This window comes from Choloepus didactylus, chromosome 18 (genome assembly GCF_015220235.1).
Source record: "Choloepus didactylus isolate mChoDid1 chromosome 18, mChoDid1.pri, whole genome shotgun sequence".
Taxonomy (NCBI): Eukaryota; Metazoa; Chordata; class Mammalia; order Pilosa; family Megalonychidae; genus Choloepus; species Choloepus didactylus.
In genome coordinates, this window is record NC_051324.1 from 47,121,764 (window position 1) to 47,139,478 (window position 17,715).

At 54.8% G+C, this 17,715-nt stretch overlaps 3 protein-coding genes across 7 annotated transcripts in view; all 3 read left to right on the top strand.

The window, feature by feature from the left end:
• Positions 1 to 1,523: 1,523 nt before the first annotated feature.
• HOXB6 (homeobox B6) lies at positions 1,524 to 10,215 on the top strand. Of its 2 annotated transcripts, none has more exons than XM_037810159.1 (3): positions 1,524 to 1,726; positions 7,815 to 8,307; positions 9,329 to 9,721. In XM_037810159.1, the coding sequence occupies exons 1-3, from the start codon at positions 1,550 to 1,552 to the stop codon at positions 9,586 to 9,588; spliced, it is 930 nt and encodes a 309-aa protein (XP_037666087.1). In that variant the 5' UTR covers positions 1,524 to 1,549; the 3' UTR covers positions 9,589 to 9,721. The 2 variants fall into 2 exon arrangements, with proteins under 2 accessions (XP_037666087.1, XP_037666086.1); XM_037810158.1 differs by lacking the exon at positions 1,524 to 1,726 and adding an exon at positions 8,493 to 8,667 and having other exon boundaries at positions 7,578 to 8,307; positions 9,329 to 10,215.
• HOXB3 (homeobox B3) overlaps positions 1,598 to 17,715 on the top strand; it is a 55,570-nt gene continuing 39,452 nt past the window's right edge. The window contains exons 1-2 of one of the 4 annotated variants that reach the window (XM_037810151.1): positions 1,598 to 1,726; positions 2,154 to 2,448. The gene's annotated coding sequence lies outside the window, so the exon portion shown is untranslated. Of the gene's footprint in view, positions 2,449 to 15,678; positions 15,862 to 17,715 lie in introns of those variants that run through there. The other 3 variants (XM_037810155.1, XM_037810150.1, XM_037810154.1) reach the window with 3 other exon arrangements.
• On the top strand, positions 11,818 to 14,733 carry HOXB5 (homeobox B5). Its single transcript, XM_037810160.1, has 2 exons — positions 11,818 to 12,856; positions 13,533 to 14,733. The coding sequence occupies exons 1-2, from the start codon at positions 12,295 to 12,297 to the stop codon at positions 13,778 to 13,780; spliced, it is 810 nt and encodes a 269-aa protein (XP_037666088.1). The 5' UTR covers positions 11,818 to 12,294; the 3' UTR covers positions 13,781 to 14,733.

Consider the following 17,715-nt stretch of genomic DNA (forward strand, 5'->3'; position numbering starts at 1 on the left):
GGCTAGTGTGGATGCGGACGGCTCTTAGCCGGGCTGTGCGCCCACCCGAAACTCCGCGGGTTTCCTCCGAGCCTTTCTTCCAGCTCTCCGCGTCACCGGCATCCGGGAACCTTCTCCGGAGCACAGAGAAAGAAAGGGGGAGAAAAAATATTTGGGGGGGGGGTATTTCGTTTCTTACACTCTGGCGCTAGCACCTGAACTCCAAGATATGAGGATATTTCAAGTAACTGGAAAACAAGGGATGATTTTTTTTTTTTTTTTTTTTTTTTTTTTACTCCCAAAGATCTCCTGATTGTGGGACAAAAACCTGGAGAACAGCGTCTACACTACTGGACCTACAGAGCCCAATTTTACTATTTATTCGAGGATAAGCCCTGGATTATTTAAATTTGAAGAACGGGCATCCGGATGAAAGCAGGAGGAGGGTTAGGAAGGGAAGCGCGTTTTATGAGAATCTGTTTAATCCGAATTTGCAAGTAAAAGGCCCCTAAACCTGCAGTCTCCCCCATTAAGGAGTGCAGTACCCCGTGGAGAGCGCATGGAGCTATCTTAGAGAACCTAGAAAGGTTTGGGCCAGAGATGCGGGGATCCGATTTTACCGCTCCCCCCCACCCCGATTTCTGGGGTGCGAAAGCGAGAATCGGGTTGCTAGACTGTCCGTCTTGGCCCCACCCAGGCCACCTGTCATCCTGGGGCAAAAGCTAGGCTTGAGGGCAGCAAGCCTCACAGGTGGGGGTTCCGCCAGTTGTAGGGCTGGGAAGAAGGGGGCTATTCAGTGGGGAAGAAGGTACACTGCAGCTTTTTTTCCCTGAGTGCTGCTTCCACCTCAAATGCCTGAGAACAGTCCCTATACTGAGAAATTGGGATGAATTTTTACTGTCAGTGGTAGACAGAGCTCCTGCAGGAAATAGGGAGGGTCCAAAAAAATCCCCTTCCCACCTGGCTCCTTATGGTTCCTCTGCCCTGATTCTCTGTACCCCAAATCTCACCCCTTCTCCAGATTGGGGTTTTCCCAAAAAGCGAGAAGGAGAAGAAAAGAAGATGGCGACTGAGAAAAGGACTGCTGGTGGAGCAGCCATGAAGAAATGCAATAAATTCCTTGTTGTTTTATGAAAATTTACAACTTTGTGATAGAAGTTTATGAGTGGTTGAACCCAGCGATTGGCCGGCGCCGGTCATGTGGCCAGGCGGTCGTGAACATGAACTTTTTATCATTTCCCTGGTGGTTATAATGCAGCATTCTTTTGGACACCACACCTAGGTCGGAGCACTGTCGTCCTTCAGGGCTCCAGCCTCTTGATATTTTTATACCTCAGTATCAGCTTGATAGAGGAAAGAGAGGAAGAGAGAGGGGGGAGAGGGGAGAAGAGAGAGGGAGAGAGAAGGAGGGGAGGGGATTACACAAAAGAGAGAACCAAAAATAATTTTAACTCGTAAGTTAATTTGCTTGCTGATCTGGGATTTTAGTCATCATGGAGGGTAAATGGAAAATCTGCCCAGGACCACAGCTTGATACCATTTTTCAAAGCCAGAGCTTACTCCATTTTCTATGCAAATGTCAGAAAAGCGAAACACTCTCTCTCCCAAGTCAGAGAAGGGGAAACGACGGCTCTCAGGTTGGGACAATATTATCTGGAAGCTAAAGAAGAAACGGAACGCTCTTTTTTTTTTCCCCTTCCCTCTCCACCTCTTTCACCAGAGGAAAAGAATTCCAAGGTCTGCAAAGGTAAGGGAGCTTCTACAATTCTTGTTCTTTTGCATCGATTTTGTAGGGGGGTGGGGCTTGGGCTTGTCTCCCCCCCCTCCAAGATGGGGCTGAACCCCACCTCTGGGCATTGCAGGGAGAGGCTTCCCATGAAATTCGGGGCAGAGAGAGGGGTGGCTGCTTCCTGGAGGGGGAGCAAAGGCACGGAAGACCGTAGGAGGAACCGAAAGGGGCCAAGGAAGCGAGCTCTAAGTCGCCTTTTAAAGCTGGGAGGACAGGCTCAGAGGAGGGGGGTGCGAAACGGAGGATGGGGGTGTCCGGGCTTCAGCGGCGCCCGCAGCAGCCGGCGCTGTGGCCTCGGTGGGTTTGGCCCCCTCCCCCTCCCACCATCCCTCCCTTGACTGGGCCTCCCCCAATTGTCCCCTTGCACTTCCCTTGCCGGGTGCAGCATTGGCACGAGGGGCGGTGGCGCTGAGCGACGCCCTGGTCTCTGGAGGGCCCGGAATCTCCGCAGAGGCCGGTGAGGCCGAGGAGGCTGCTAGAGAGACACAGAAAGAACAATTCACAGAGAAATGCTCACTATCTCCCTTCGGAGACATTTCTGAAATTAAAAGGTTGTGGGTGGAGGCACCCAAAGCCAGGGTGACCCCCGAGGAAGCCTTGCCAGAGAATGCCTACGTCTCTGCCACTCCCGGAGGAGGGAGCCTCGCTCTGCAGGGAGACAGTTTTGTGGTTTTAACGCGGTAGGTTCCAGCATGTTGCTTTCTGTACCATATTGATTCTATTACTTGTGTTTTCTTGGTACCGAATGTGTGGATTTCCGTGAAGGAGAAAAACGTCATGTGTGTGTCTGAGGTGGAAACATTTCAAACTTTCCTGGGTCCAAATGTGGGTCCAAATGTGAAGAATCTGTTTAGCATGTTGTTTTAGGCTTGTAAACAAAAACAAAACAAAACAAACAAAAAGACGAGGACGAAGGAGAAAATAAAAAGAAAACCCACTCAAGGTACCTGAGGTGTCCGGACTGGAAAACCGCTTGGTGCTGAGCTCACGTAGCTAGTCCCGTCCCTCTGGCGCCTGATTTCATTTTCCAGCCAGGCCTCCCGGGAGAGGTGGGATGGGGAGAAGAACCATGGAGCGGGAGACAGATTCTTAAAGTAGTAGTGGGATGGCGCGGTGGAAGGAGGTGCAAGCTGTGAGGCAACGGCTAAAAAATGGGATGAGAGGGCTTCTGCAGACGCTGCAAGCGGAAAGATAAGCGATGTTGCATGCGGAGGGCAGGAAAGACTGCAATTTAGTTTGATTTGCTCGAATATGTTATTGCTTTTCTCTTTCTTAAAGACCAAATGCAGGGCGTTCAGCCTCGGACCTCTAGTTTCCCCCAGGAATGCAGGGTGTGGGGTGTGTGTAGGGTATAGGTCCTCTCAATCCTGATCTGGACGGAGAGGGTCGTAGCCACTTGTGGCGTGGGAGGGGAGCCTCTGGGGGTCCAGGTAGATGTCCTACATGTAGGCCTGGCCTTGGTGCCCCAGGGACCCTCCGCTGCGTAGCCAGAGTTCTCGGCCAGCACCCATGGCAGTCGAGGCCTATTCTAAAAGGAAAAATTCCCCAAACCCACCCGCCCTAAAGGTCTTTTTCTCCTGTAGTCTTGGCGGGTTATAAATCGTCCCTTAGACAGTTTGCTCTGACCCAAATTATGCGGTTTGCTGCCATCTACCGTCGGTTCTGAGACACGCGGCTTCAGCGCCGCCAGCCTGAAACACAGCACAAGCCGTGCGCGGATCCTGGAGCCCCGGCCGCGCGGGTTGGGCGGGATTCGGGAGATTTCGGGCCCAGAGCTACGCTTTCCGCTGGAGTTTTGTTTCCCGCCGCGCGGGTGTGGATTAGAGCATGTGTCCAACCCCCCACCTCAGCTCCAAACCTGAAGGCTGAGCACGGGAAGTGGCTTTTTCTGACATATTTAAAGAGGGCCGACACTACATCCCACGGGTAGTGGTCCCTGAACCAAAGGGTTGGAGGAGAAGAGCCAAGGGGCCCGAGCGGCATGGAAAGGGGTCGGGGCCGCTGGAGAGATCCGAGGCCAAAGCTGTTCAAGGTTTATTTGGTTTTCTTCTCGACCAAGGGAGGGGGCCGACAGGGGAGGCGTCGCCCGGCAGTTCCACTTGGTTGTCAAAAGACAAACAGGGTCTCTGTTCTCTCGTTTGACTGGTGAGTCTTGCCAGTTCCTTGGTTGGTGGGTCCATGGTGAAGGAATTTAATCGAGTTTTCTAGAAATCGTTGGTGTCTGCAAGCGAACGCCCGGCCCTTCCCCCATTCTCTATGGTCTTAAGCGAAATCGACGCAAATGCGCTTATGGAAAAAAGGGGAGCGAGTGGGGATGAATCATTAAGGAACCCGACCACTATAATTTCTGCTCCTGCCAGACTCCTCACACTCGCTTAACCTGCCGGCTTTCGCAGAAGAGGGTAGCGAGGGCGGGGAGTGTGCGCCTCTGCTGCAGCGTTTGAATATTGGCCCGGGTCTCACGAGTTACTGATTAGCTCGGGCTTTCAAGCCTCAGGAGGAAGCTCTGGCCGCTCCTTTCAAGGTGCAGTGGCCCGGGCTCCTAGGCGGGGATTCCAGGAAATTGCCTGACGTTCCTGGCAGGCCGCGGTGTTCCGAGGGTCTGACGGGGAGCTGGAGTTGCTGCGGAGGTCGAGAGTCCCTGCAGTGTTGGGAGCAAGAGTGAACGGAGGCTGCGGCCCCTGCTCCCTCCTCTGCCTCTTGAGTCTGGGCCGCAGGAGCAGCCCTTTCTGTTTTTCGGCAGCGAGAGTGACTTTATGGCGGCTAGAAGGCTCAGCCCAGCGAGGCGCTCTGCGGGAAGCCCTGGGAGAGCCGGCTAGCAAGGTTTTGGGCCCCGCGGAGATTCTTTCTGGTGGACAATTGGCAGGGCAGGTGGGGAGAGGAGGCCTGAGTGGTATAGAGGTTGAAACACTGGAGGCCTCTTGGGGTATCCGGGGACCTGGGGGGGGGAGGGGGGGAGGGACAAGGAGAGCCGGCTAAGCGCCATCGCCCACTCCCCCGAAGATCACAGACGATGCTGGCCATTTGCATAATGGAAATGAGGTCTTTGTACAGCTCTTTAGACAGAACGATTTTAAGGGAAAGGGTTCCATCTAAAGAGCACCCCACCCCAATAAAAATTTTGGGAGTGGCTCACCGTGGTAACATAAATGTTCCCAAACCAAGAGAATTAGAGTCCAGGGCTTGAGATGTTTTAATCCAGTCAGAGTTGGGGGTGGGGGCTTTGTAGTCTAGAAGAAATGGGAAGCCTCTGCAGTGTCTCAATCCCCCTCCGCCAACCACACACATGTAAAGGCAAATATCCCCCCCTGCGGTTACCCTTACAGGAGAATTTACTCCTAAGAGGAACACAACTTAGGAGACATTTCCCTGGTGAGTTGGAATGTGCATGCCCACAGGACCGCAGACTCGCAGCACAGAAAATTACAATTATGAATTCTGCCTGTAGGGTATCTGTTGTGTACTCAAGACTCGGTACACCTTCATATTCACCTCTCCATACACACGCTTCCTCATGGAGGCAGGAAGAGAGAGCCCAGACGGGCAGGCGGCTGTGCCTGCTGTGTATTTACATATTCCCGGGTGGAGACAGACGGCAATGGACGGAACCACAGACAGATTCGTAGACCTCTGGCTCCAGAAGTCAGGCGGCCTCTGGTCTGGCCCTGCCTGCCTGCTCCTTCTCCCAAACAAACGGATCAGATGAATAAACGCTCATAAATACCTCTGGGCTTAGATAAGAGCGATGAGGCGCTATTTCCTTTCATGCCCGACTCCAGGCGCCCAGCTCTGCCGTAATGGCTCCATCTCACAACAGGCAACCTGCAGAGGTGAGGTTAATCTGGAGCTGTGATTTTTAGGATAAGGAGATTATTTTCATGCTTGTATCACAGGGAAAGGCCCCTTCCTTCCCAGAATCTTATTTTGCTCGGACCCTACAGGAAGCCTACATCATCCAGTCCTAGGATGGGAGCACTGTGGCCAGGGAGAAGGCAGAGAGGACCGAGGCCCAGGGCCCAGCCTTACTGTCAGGGAGGAAGGAGGTACACTCAGGAATTCTCACCCACCTTGATCTCCAGCCCAAATGGTCCCCATTCCTCTCTAGGTGTGGGCCCAACTACAGCTAGATTTATGGTTTTCCATCATTATGGGTTTCTTTTCTTAAAACCTTATCAAAACTCCACAAAGCCTGGCTAGGAAGTAGTGGAGGAACATCCAGGGGTGGTCACTTGGCCACAGAGGAGCAGTCTAGAAGTTGCCCTGAGCTCAGGGAGCCTGAGAGGCCACTTTGCAGACTACCAAGTTCTCACCCTTGGTCTCCCCAACCTCAGCGCTCTACTACCTTCTGTGTTGTTTTGCACCATCTTAGATGGGCAGAGCTGGCCATAAAAATGCAACCAAAGAATGAAGCAGAAATGGGGCAGAACTGGCCCACAGTGGGCTTTGCCCCACATCCCTCTTCTTGTCGCGTATTCAAAAGGCTATCATTCTGCAATGCTGGCCTCCAAGTGTGTATTAGACTATTGGAAATGCATCATCTCCAAGCCTAGCTACAATGTTCATTTTCCTGGGATGGGAGAGAGAGCCAGGGACATACACTCTCTCTCACACCCAAGCTTGTATAGCAGCAAACCTTGTGATACAAACATGGGAATATGAGGAGGAATTGTAGAGAGTCTGAGAGACAGAGAGAAGAGTTGTGAACGTCTGGAGAGGGGATGGGGGCTGATGGTTGGAGGCTGCCTGCAAGGTCCCCCAGGAGGACCCAAACACCCCTCCCTCCTTATAAAACTAAACCAAAACCAAGACTTGGGAAAGAATTCACTTGAAAAAGAACTGCCATATTCTAGAGAGACCTGGAAAAGGGGAGAGGACCACACATGTCTCCGTGGTTTCTGATAGCCTCAAATATCAGGAATGTTCAAAGACCTGGAATTGAAACAGGAACAATTTCTTCCATGTACCCAGACTTGCAGGAACATCTCTGGTTACTAAGAAACTGTAGCTCAGGATATTCCAGTCTTTTGGGGTAGGAAGAGGGAGAGTGGAGTGAGGAGAGCAGACAAGCTAGGCACCAGGCAAATAAAACCACCTAGGCAGGGGAACACTTCTCACTCCTCTCCTCCATATTCCAGAACAGGGAAAGGGCTAGTCCTTTCTCCCTATGCTCCTTCCCCTTTGAGAGTGGCTGCATACTAGAAGCAGGCGGTATGTCTTGGGCAGCCACAGAAGCAGCCCTCCCAGAGGCTTTCAGCCTAGCCACAGAACCCGAGGGGAAGGTGGGTTCAGACCCTCCAGTTTCCAAGTCCTGGGTCATCTGGGTAGTGCACTCTGGCCTGTCTCCCTCAGACCACAAGAATTATGGAGAAGCAGGAATAATAAGCTTGGGCTTGGGGAGGAGAACAGATCTGATAAACAGAATAAATAATTTTCAAAACCTGGGATAGAGGTTGTTTCCTCTTCTTCTTTGCCTCTGTCTTTCTGAAAGTGATGCTAAGTAGGCAGCAGAGAACTCTACTAGCCTTCTGCCAACACAAAAACCTAGGAGAAAAAAACCTTTTCCTTCAGTTCTATCTCAACGAGATTCGGGGACATTTACCATCCTTTCCTTGAGGGAATGGGGCCCAAGCAACGCAGGGGTTAACTTTTCTGAAAACACAATTAACTTTTCCCTATACTGCATTGGGGGGGGGGGGGAGAATATATTTATTTAATCACTGGGGGGTGGGGTGGTCTCAATCCAAATGCTCCCTCCTCCCGCAAAGGCACAGGCTCCTCTTTCGCAGACCCTACGTAGGTGGAAAAGGACTCGTTGTGTTATTGGGGGAGAGAGAGGGAAAACGAAGGAGAAGGAGGGAAAAAAAAGGTTGATAGGTTTGTGCGCGGGTCCCTCGTGCGGGCTGCGCTCCTCCTGGGTGCTATTTGACAATTCCTGCCTCTGCCATTGGTCAGTGTTGGATCAGATGGTTGTATTTCCTTCTGGCCCTCACTGGCACCTCGCCATCCCCCCTCAGCTAAAACCCAATCTCGGATATACTACTAATAGGCGCGGCGCTCGGACTATAAAACACAACAAATCATAAACCCGGCGGAGCAGCAGCGGCCGCGCGCACCTCCCCTCCCAATGAGTTCCTATTTCGTGAACTCCACCTTCCCCGTCACTCTGGCCAGCGGGCAGGAGTCCTTCCTGGGCCAGCTACCGCTCTACTCGTCCGGCTATGCGGACCCGCTGAGGCACTACCCGGCGCCCTACGGGCCGGGGCCGGGCCAGGACAAGGGCTTTGCTGCTTCCTCCTATTACCCGCCAGCCGGCGGCGGCTACGGCCGAGCGGCGCCCTGCGACTACGGGCCGGCGCCGCCCTTCTACCGCGAGAAGGAGTCGGCCTGCGCGCTCTCGGGCGCCGACGAGCCGTCCCCGTTCCACCCTGAGCCACGGAAGTCGGACTGCGCCCAGGACAAGAGCGTGTTCGGAGAGACGGAGGAGCAGAAATGCTCTACGCCGGTCTACCCGTGGATGCAGAGGATGAATTCGTGCAACAGTGAGTGAGACTTCATGCCGCCTCCCCGACCCCCTGAGCCCCCACCCCGGGGAAGCACAACTAGCGAGTCTCGCCACCCCCACCCCATTCCCCCACAGGGTGCCGAGTGGGCATCTCAGTTAGGAGATAAGGGAAGACGGGGGGCGCCTGCGCAGGGTCTCTTGCTCTGTCCTCTCGCCCCTCAGGAGTTGCAAAGTTTGCAAAGTCCCAGTCACACTCGGAGCCGGCGAAGCGCCAGGCCAGACCGCGGATTTCCGATCTGGGAAGGGAGCAGAGAACACAGTCACTGGCTTTGCTTTCCTTTGCACTCCCAATCCTGGTCGGGTCCTCCACCCAAAGATCTCTCCATGAAAAAATCGAGTGCGTCGTGGGGGGGGGGGGGCGTGTGACTCCGGCAAAGGAGGGTTGAATCTGTCCCGGGCTGTGCTTCCGGCGACTGGGAGGGGGGGGGGGAGATGAGGCACCAGAAAAAAAGGGTGATAGTCAGAGGAGGGAGGGAGAATAAGGGGAAGAGAGGGAGAGGGTGGAGGGGGAGAGAGGGAGAAGCAGGCGCCTGGGTCTCGTGTAGGATTATTTGTGGGCCTTAAATCCCAAATTGATGTCCATTAGCGGGACACGAAAGTGAGGAGCCGTTAATGCCGACTGTGGATCGATCCACGTCATTACGGATTAAGGGCCGGAATCTATCACTGGGTGGGCGGGGGAGAGCTAGATGGATGGAAAGGGAGGGGAAAAAAGATTCGGCTAGGAAGAAACACACCTGGCCAGCACCTCTCCAGCCCCTCCCTCTAAACTCAGATAGGTTTTCAAACTGCTCCTCCCCTCCCCCACCAATAGTCTAGACAGAGGCTCAGGCCTGGGAGACCCGGAGGGAATCTAGAGGGGGCGCTGGAGGAGTGGGGTGGGGGAGGGAGGTGGAGGGCATCCTGGGACAGGCTGGAGTCCCTGTTTGAGGATCGAGTGGAGGAGGGGGCTCTGAGTTGGTGACCCCAGGACTCAGTGTCTCCTCCTTGCGTAACAGGTTCCTCCTTTGGGCCCAGCGGCCGGCGAGGCCGCCAGACCTACACGCGCTACCAGACGCTGGAGCTGGAAAAGGAGTTTCACTACAATCGCTACCTGACGCGGCGGCGGCGCATCGAAATCGCGCACGCCCTGTGCCTGACGGAGAGGCAGATCAAGATATGGTTCCAGAACCGGCGCATGAAGTGGAAAAAAGAGAGCAAACTGCTCAGCGCGTCTCAGCTCAGTGCGGAGGAAGAAGAAGAAAAACCAGCCGAGTGAAGGCGCTGGAAAGGGAGGGGGCGCGCGAAGGGAGAGGCCTGTGGGGAGCCAAGGGCGTCAGTGAGTCCGAGAGGAGGCTTTGCGGGCGGGGGAGCCCCGGACTTGCTCCCCAGAGCACGACAGGCGGGGCCCAGCCGGACGACCCCGCCCGCAGAGCTCTCGCTGGGGACACCAAGGCCATGCCGCCCTAGCCCACCCAGCACCCCGCTCTTCCCCTCCCTCCTGGTGGAACCTTCTCGGCCGGATCCTGCTCCACCGTGAGAACTGAGGACCTGACTCACTTGATGTTTCCTGGAGGCAGAGCAAAATGCTCTTGTCCGTGTCGTGTCTCATTTCGCCCATGTCCCCCCTGCACGGTTCAATGGTAGATTCGCGGTCCCGTCAGTGGGGGCCTCGAAGACTCCCTGACCCCAGCCATGTCTCTCCCACACCCTCCCCAAAGCCACTGGAAGGAGCACATACTACCTAGAAGTAAGAAGAGGAGCCTCAGAAGAAAACAAAGTTCTATTTTATTAATTTTCTATGTGTTGTGTTTGTAGTCTTGTCTTAGTTCTGGACGTGAAATACTTCGGTAAAATATTATTAATATTATTAATAACGATAATAATAATAAAGACGTGAAAACTCGCCGCTCAGTCACCTCTGCTCCTCCCCTGCCACTTTTTTATCTCTCTCCCCCACCGCCACCCAATCGGTCCCGGTGCCGGAAACTCCGCAGCAAAGGCGGGGCCCCTGGTCGGCCCCGGGGCCTCCCCAGCGTGCCCGCCAGACATGACTCGGAAGTTACAGTTGAGATAAAGGCTGAAGCGGTCCCGCCCCGGCCGCAGCGCTGCGCCTCGCGTGTGCTAGGCTCGGAATGGCCTCTCCAGGTCCAGACTCGGGGGACGGAGAAGGAGACTTTTCCCTCGTACTCTCTAGGTTTTCCTCGTTTGTCCGCGGCACGAGGGACGCCGATGAGCACCCCCTAGCCCTGATCGCCTGCCGAGACAGAGGCGGGCGGATCCCTGCTTCTCCGCTACGCTTTTCTGTCTTCACTTGCTGCCGCCCAGGCCCCTGGCTTTGGCCCGCCCACATGGCCGGGCCTCCGCTGTCGCGGTCCTCGGCTCCCGGCCTGTGGCTCTGGAGACTGAGTCAGTCCGGGCTGCCAGAAATCCCCCGGCCCCTCAGTTGAAGGCTCTGGAGCCCCTTCCCTCCTCAAGCAGGAGCTCAACGACTAGTCGCGGTGTCTGAAGCCTCCAGCAAGCGCAGGGCGGAGGGCATGACTTTCCCCTGCTCCTCGCAGACCCGAGGGCAGGAGTCCAGGTGATGGGGCAGTTTGGCCTTATCCCCTCAAACCAAAATGGCCCATTTTCTTCCCACCCTCACCTTCACACTGGCGGCAAGCTGCGGACACTGTTTTCCTTTCTTCCTCCTCCCTCTCTCTCCCTTTTTTATTTTTAAAGAAAATAGCCACCCCAGCAGAAGGAGCCCAGCTGCGGCGGTCTCTGGCCGCCCAGCGCGCTCAGCAGGGCGCCCAGCATTCTTGGTACCCCTTCTCCAGGAAGGCGGTGGGCCGCCAGGCAAACTGCGCAACTGCCCAACCGCCGAGCAGAGGGCCGCGAGTGGGGTTTCCAACTACAGTAGCCGGCATCTGGAGAGGAAGCGAAGTCCCGCCTTGACTCCAAAATCTCAGACACATATTTCCACCAGAACCCCAGGCGCCGGCGCGGTCACAATCGCGGTCTTTCCCGCAACTAGGCCGCTTGGCCCCAGCAGGGCTTGTCCTCCTGGGTCCCTATCTTGTTTTGTCATTTCCCGGGCCTGGGCTAAGGACAGGGAGAAGATCTGAAAGTGTATTCCAAACTTGAGAGGGGCCCAGGAGAAGTGAATGCTGCTTCTTCTAAACCTCCGACTCTGTCCTGCCGGCTCGGCCTGGGCTGGGTGGACCCACGACTGCAGCTCCGCCAGGAATCACGCCCGCCCGAGCTCGCCGGGACAAGCCATTGCAATAATTGTTTTTCACACACATCTTCCAGCCCCCCTCCCCATTTCCGTCCCCAACTCAGAGACTCCCAAAGCCGAGTAAAGGAAAAGCAACTCATCTCATCCAGAGGTAAATACAATAATAAGGGTAGGACACAGATAAGGGGAAGGACGCAAATAGAATATCCCCCCCCCCCGCCCCGCAAGAAAGTGGATAAAAAGCTCAACCGAGTCCATTCTCTAAAGGGCTCAACACTGAGGGTGAACCTCGGTCGGGTTTTCTTTCTCGCGGCGGTTGCAGTGAGCCAGTGGCAGGGCGGCCGCCTCCGCCGCAGCCGCCATGGCGGTCTGCGGCCCGCGCTCCCGCCGATCGCCGGGAGGTGGCGCGCTCTGCTCAGAGGCCGCCGCCAACCTTCTCGCGGTTTCTCCCCCTTCTCCTTTTTTCCCCCTCTCTCCGAGGCTCGCATTGAATCGGTCCTAACGATTCTCGGATCGTCATTATTTGTAACCATAGAGCATGAATTACCTCTTGAGGTCATCAGCGAGAATTTACGACTGGTCAACAAAAGCACGTGATTCCCTAACGCCCCCCCATCCCCCTTCCAACCCCCCCCCCATATTTGGCCGCATACATAGCAAAACGAAGTACAGTGCATCGCTATAATTCATTAATACATCATAAATCGTGAAGCACAGGGTTATAACGACCACGATCCACAAATCAAGCCCTCCAAAATCACCCAAATGAGCTCGTACTTTGTAAACTCCTTCTCGGGGCGTTATCCAAATGGCCCGGACTATCAGTTGCTAAATTATGGCAGTGGCAGCTCTCTGAGCGGCTCTTACAGGGATCCCGCTGCCATGCACACCGGCTCTTACGGCTACAATTACAATGGGATGGACCTCAGCGTCAACCGCTCCTCGGCCTCTTCCAGCCACTTTGGGGCGGTGGGTGAGAGCTCGCGCGCCTTCCCCGCGCCTGCCCAGGAGCCCCGCTTCAGGCAAGCAGCGTCGAGCTGCTCCCTGTCCTCGCCCGAGTCTCTGCCCTGCTCCAACGGCGACGGCCACGGCGCCAAGCCCTCTGCTTCGTCCCCCTCCGACCAGGCGACCCCGGCCAGCTCCAGCGCCAATTTCACCGAAATAGACGAGACCAGTGCGTCCTCGGAGCCTGAGGAAGCGGCGAGCCAGCTAAGCAGCCCGAGCCTAGCTCGGGCGCAGCCAGAGCCCATGACCACCTCCACAGCCGCGCCCGAAGGGCAGACTCCGCAGATTTTCCCCTGGATGAGGAAGCTTCACATCAGCCATGGTAATTCTCGCTTTCTCTCTTTCTCTCTCTTTTTTTGTCTTCTCGGTTTTCCTTCTCTGCGTTTGGGGTGGGGGGAGGGCGAGGAGAGCTTGGCTTTTCCTCAAATACGGATTTCTTTTTTCCAGAGGGGGAGAAGTCTCTAAGAGGGTCCTCACAGCTCCAGGGAGAGAAACAGAGAAGGTCTTTAGCTGGTGTGTGTGTGTGTATTTTTAATAATTTGTTCCTAGGTCCGACTTAGGTTTTATTCGCCCAGCCTTACTAGCTTTAGGGTGAAGGACGATTTACACAATGTGGGGAAGGGTTCTTCCTTCCCCTGAAATTTTGTCACTGCCGCTGGCAAAGGAGGGATGAGCAGTAAAATGAGCTTTCCAGGGCAAAAGTGCTGTCGCTCTCCTCCCTCCCGAGGCGAGCGGCCGCCTGAGCCCCGCGAAAGGGTGAGGCATAGGGAGAGAACAAGAGACAAAGCCGGGCGCATTCGCTGCCGGGAGAAGTGGGGGCTGCAGGAGAAGGGGGTGCTGAAAGAGAGTCTGGATGAGGGCGTCTGGAGAGGGGAGGATTGGAGCTGCGGTGAGCTGGGTGCTGAGGGCGCCTGGGTCCTGCTCCCCACCCCCTCTCACCCAGTGCCCTCCCTTAACCGGAATAACGTTGCCTCATGGCTCTGCTCTATCTGCTGCAGATATGACCGGGCCGGACGGGAAAAGGGCCCGGACCGCGTACACCCGCTACCAGACCCTGGAGCTGGAGAAGGAGTTCCACTTCAATCGCTACCTGACACGGCGGCGGCGCATAGAGATCGCCCATGCGCTCTGTTTGTCCGAGCGCCAGATCAAGATCTGGTTCCAGAACCGGCGCATGAAGTGGAAGAAAGACAACAAACTGAAAAGTATGAGCCTGGCTACGGCCGGCAGCGCCTTCCAGCCCTGAGCCCGTCCAGAGTCCCGGCCCCTCCAAGTCTCCCTGCGCTGCCGCCATCCGCTGGGGACCGGTTCCCACCAGCCTGCCTCGCCCCAGCCTTGTGATACGATTTTTCGTTTGGTCTTAGATCTTCTTGTGACTTCCTCTCTCCTGGACTGGTTAATCTTGTTATTATTGTTAATAATAATGATGATAATTATTATTTTCCCTTCAATGCTCCCCACACCCCTGCTCATCCCAAATCTGCCAGTGTTTCTGAATGTTCGTGTCTGTGGTTGCACTCCTTCCCCCAGGAAAAAAAAAGAAAGAAACTCGCATGTTTAATATGAACTTTCCCCTCCCCATCTGTGTTCTAACTTATTTATAAAAGGGTGATGGCTGTATTTTGAGTTTCAGCTTGAAACTTCTCTAAGGGGCAGCAGTTGAGGTGGGGTGGTGCCGCAGCGCCGGGCCCAGCTGAGCTGGCCTCGGAGTAGATGCAAACCACGGCTGTGTCTTTTTGCTTCCTCTTCCTCTTCTCTCCCCACTCTCCAGGCCCAAGTCTGCCAGCGGCTTGGTCCTGGGGTGGGAAAGGGCCAGTGTGGACCAAAGGGGTGACGTTGAGAAGAGGAAAGGAGGTCTAGTGAGATATAAGTTCCTGCTGCCTGGGTAGGCCCCACAAGGCCTTGTCTGGGAGTGTACGGAAACAAAAATAATCCTCAGCTTAAAAATGTCTGGCGTGTTTGTCTCTGTGGATCCATGGGTCTGGCATAGAGGGCCCAAAGCTTGTAAATATGGGGACAGTCTGGTTCAGACCTATCCCCTCCCCCCTCCCCATTTCGCTTCCAACACCATTTGTAGTGAGCGAGTGGAAGCTGTGCTACGTGTGAAATCTGTCTTTGCCGGGCCTGTCTCAGTGATTTGCTTTTGGTAAATGTTTGTAGCTTTCCTTGAAGTCAAATAAATGTTTCCCCCACTCCACTGCCCTTCCAATTGTCTTTTCTCGGAAGGCCTGCCTCTCCCCTCATCAAAGCACACCCCAGACCGTTCTAGATAGATTTGGGGTAAAGGGAAGGGAAGCAGGGTGCCAATCAGCAGCTCCTCTCAGCCACTTAAGTGTCTGGTTTCATCAGTGGCTCTTGGACCAAGGGACAGGCTTCCAGGCCTGGGGGACTGAGAGGCCCAGAAACCCCACTTGAGGCTGGGGTGGAGGAAAGGCTGCTGCTGGGCTCCATCCTGACCTTCCACCAGCTGGCCAGGAAGGCCTCTTGAAACCTCTTCAGAGAAAGTAATTTGGGCCTAAGTCCTGAGTCCCAGGCTCCTGGCCTTTTGGGAGTGATAGAGGCCTGCCCAGCTCCCTGTCCCGGTGCCAAATCCCAGTTCAGCTCTGCCACCCACTAAGACAGAAAAAATCAGGTCGATTTCAAAGACTTCCTCTCACACTCAGCTTCTCTACACTTATCAAGGGCTCCTCCCTCTCTCCAGTGGCCCAACTGCCCTTCCCTTTTGATTAGGAGTTGGGGTCCCTCCTGGAAGACCCCTGGTCCCCCCATCCAGCTAGACTGGCCCAGGGCCAGGGCCCAGTCCTCCATCCAAATCAGCCTCCACCCTGAGCGCAAGAGTCAAGTCTGGACACTTACCGGGTCAATCCCTTCCAGCTTGGCCCAACTTCTTACAGGACTTGGGGGGAGAGGGAGCTGGCAAGGAGGCCGCCGAGGGTCGTGGAGGCTCTACTGGGCCCTCTTTCCCCCTCACCCCTTGACTTTGTCCCCTTTTGTCGATAGCAAACTATCCCAAAAGTCGCTATGACATTTAGATGTCAAATGGATAGGGGTTTTATCTCCAAGTTAGATCGTAAAAATCGCCGAGAAGTCAGACAGATACCCCTCACTGGCTCGAGAAAGTCACGTGAGGTCCATAAAGTTAGTTTTATGGTTTTGGGGAGTTGACACCGCGCGGTATATTTCACATTCTCTAGAATGTTAAGTGACACTTTAACTGCTCGCTGTGGCGGGGAAGGGGGCAGAGGTAGGTGAGCGCTCTTCCTTCCAGCCCAGAGCAGCCGGGCCAGCCAGGAGGCGGCGGCGCAGCCAGGCCCAGCACTCCCCGCAGTAAGTCGGCTCCGGCTTTCACTTTCTCCCCTTGAAATGTTGGGGCTTGAGACTAGGGGAAGGAAATCGCTTCTGGCAGGGTTGTGGGGCTGGCGATAGGTGGGAAAAATTTAGCCTCTATTTGCACACAGTTCTGACAAGCTGGGAGTCTGAAGGGGGGCACTCCGTTCCGTAAGGCCCTGGCAGTCCGTTTTTGTTTTGTTTTGTTTTGTTTTGTTTTGTTTTTTTGGGGGGCGTGCCTAGTTTTTATTTGCAGCAGCGTCTGATCCTGCGTGGGGAAAATGGGTCCGTGTGGAATCCACATCCCTTCCATACCCTTGGAAATTTAGGGGGCAAGAAGGAAGAGTGAGTACCGCTGAAAGAAGGGCCCCGTGTGCGTGTGGGGGGGGGGGCACTTCACTGCTGGATATCTTTAGACAGACATCTCCCCACCCCCAGGGAAAAAAAAAAACTTTATGACATTCATTTGTCAGGGGTGTGTGTGAGCGCACCGCTGGGCACTTTTATCTGGATAATTCTGAGTGGAGAAAAAATACTGGGAAGGGCGGTTGCTGTGGACTGTCTCACACTGGGGCACTCTCGGCTTTCAGAGCTTCAAACCCCATGAAAGGGGGTCCCCTCCAGTTCTCTACGGCCTCATCAGGGTCACCTAGGATGGAGAACGCAGTGCGTTTGCACCCAACTTCAGCCTGTTGGTCCCAAGCTATCCCTTCTGCTTGACTCTAAGTAGGGTCCTGAGGTCAGCGTGGAGGACCTGAACGGAATCCCCTTCAATATAAAACCTAATTCTTGACCAGAGTGGGGGAAGGGGAGAGCTTTTTCCATTGAGGAGAGGGAGAGGAGCTAGGCGTTTAAGTAGACCCCTAGCAACCCCTCCATAAACAAAACTTGCTGAAGAACACAGACCTCAGCTGTCAGGAAGGAAAAAAAGAGACCCTGGAGCTGGGAGATAAAATTGGAGAGATGCTCTTTTTTGCCCCTCCTCTTCTCTCTCCCTTCTCTCTCTGCCAGGACCTTAAAGGCCCCTTTGTTTTGTGGCACCACAAACCAGAGGGATCCAGGATTTGATCCCCAGGGGGCCTGCTGTTTTCTAAGGAAAAGTCACCCCTCTTCTAAAAGCCAGAGATCCCTTCCCTACCAAATTGCCCCCCAATTTTAAGACCCATGGGACCAACCACCCTCATTGTGCCTGCTTTGGCCAGCCTGCCATCTCTGGACTCAGCTCACCCATTCCCATGTATAGTCCTTGATATCGGACATGTGGCACCTTAATCTTTGGAAGAAGGAGGGGATCACAGAACTGTCTCCATTTCCCATTAAGGGATATCCAAACTCTTTCTCCATCTCCCCCTCTCTCCTGTAGTCCTTCTCCATTCCTGCACCAAGCCTGCATTACAGGAGACCCTTTCAGGCTGAGAGGGCAGTTAGAGGACAGACTGCTTGGGATCCTTGCTCCAATTTGAAGACACAGCTCCCCGAGAATAGTGGGACATTTGTGTCACTGGGAAAGAAGGAGACTCCTATCAGCTTCCAAGGGGTCATCTCCACCATTTAAAATATTAATAAATTGGGGGGGGGTATAGCTTTCACAGGCTAAAGATGGCTAAGGAATTGAGGGGCAGGGGCCTGACTGAGAGAGGGGCAGGGGCAGAAACCCACCTGGAGCCTCCAGGGGAGCCCCATTCTGACTGTGCCCCAGGCCATGCTCTAACACTGCCTCCCTCAGAGCCCTTCCAGGAGCCCAAAATCCCAGACCAGCAGGCCTGTCCCTGAAGATTTTTTTGGCCCCCCTCTCATGTCAGTTCTGCAAACCCTGATAAAGAATGCTTGGGGCCCATGGCCCAGGGACATCTG

What these genes read in the sequence shown, in the direction of transcription:
- HOXB6 (XM_037810158.1), top strand. Translation starts at nt 7,893, where the DNA reads ATGAGTTCCTATTTCGTGAACTCCACCTTCCCCGTCACTCTGGCCAGC. An exon ending in GAGGATGAATTCGTGCAACA is followed by an intron (nt 8,308 to 8,492) that starts GTGAGTGAGACT and finishes CTCGCCCCTCAG; the next exon opens with GAGTTGCAAAGTTTGCAAAG. An exon ending in TCTCTCCATGAAAAAATCGA is followed by an intron (nt 8,668 to 9,328) that starts GTGCGTCGTGGG and finishes CTTGCGTAACAG; the next exon opens with GTTCCTCCTTTGGGCCCAGC.
- HOXB5 (XM_037810160.1), top strand. Translation starts at nt 12,295, where the DNA reads ATGAGCTCGTACTTTGTAAACTCCTTCTCGGGGCGTTATCCAAATGGC. An exon ending in GAAGCTTCACATCAGCCATG is followed by an intron (nt 12,857 to 13,532) that starts GTAATTCTCGCT and finishes TATCTGCTGCAG; the next exon opens with ATATGACCGGGCCGGACGGG.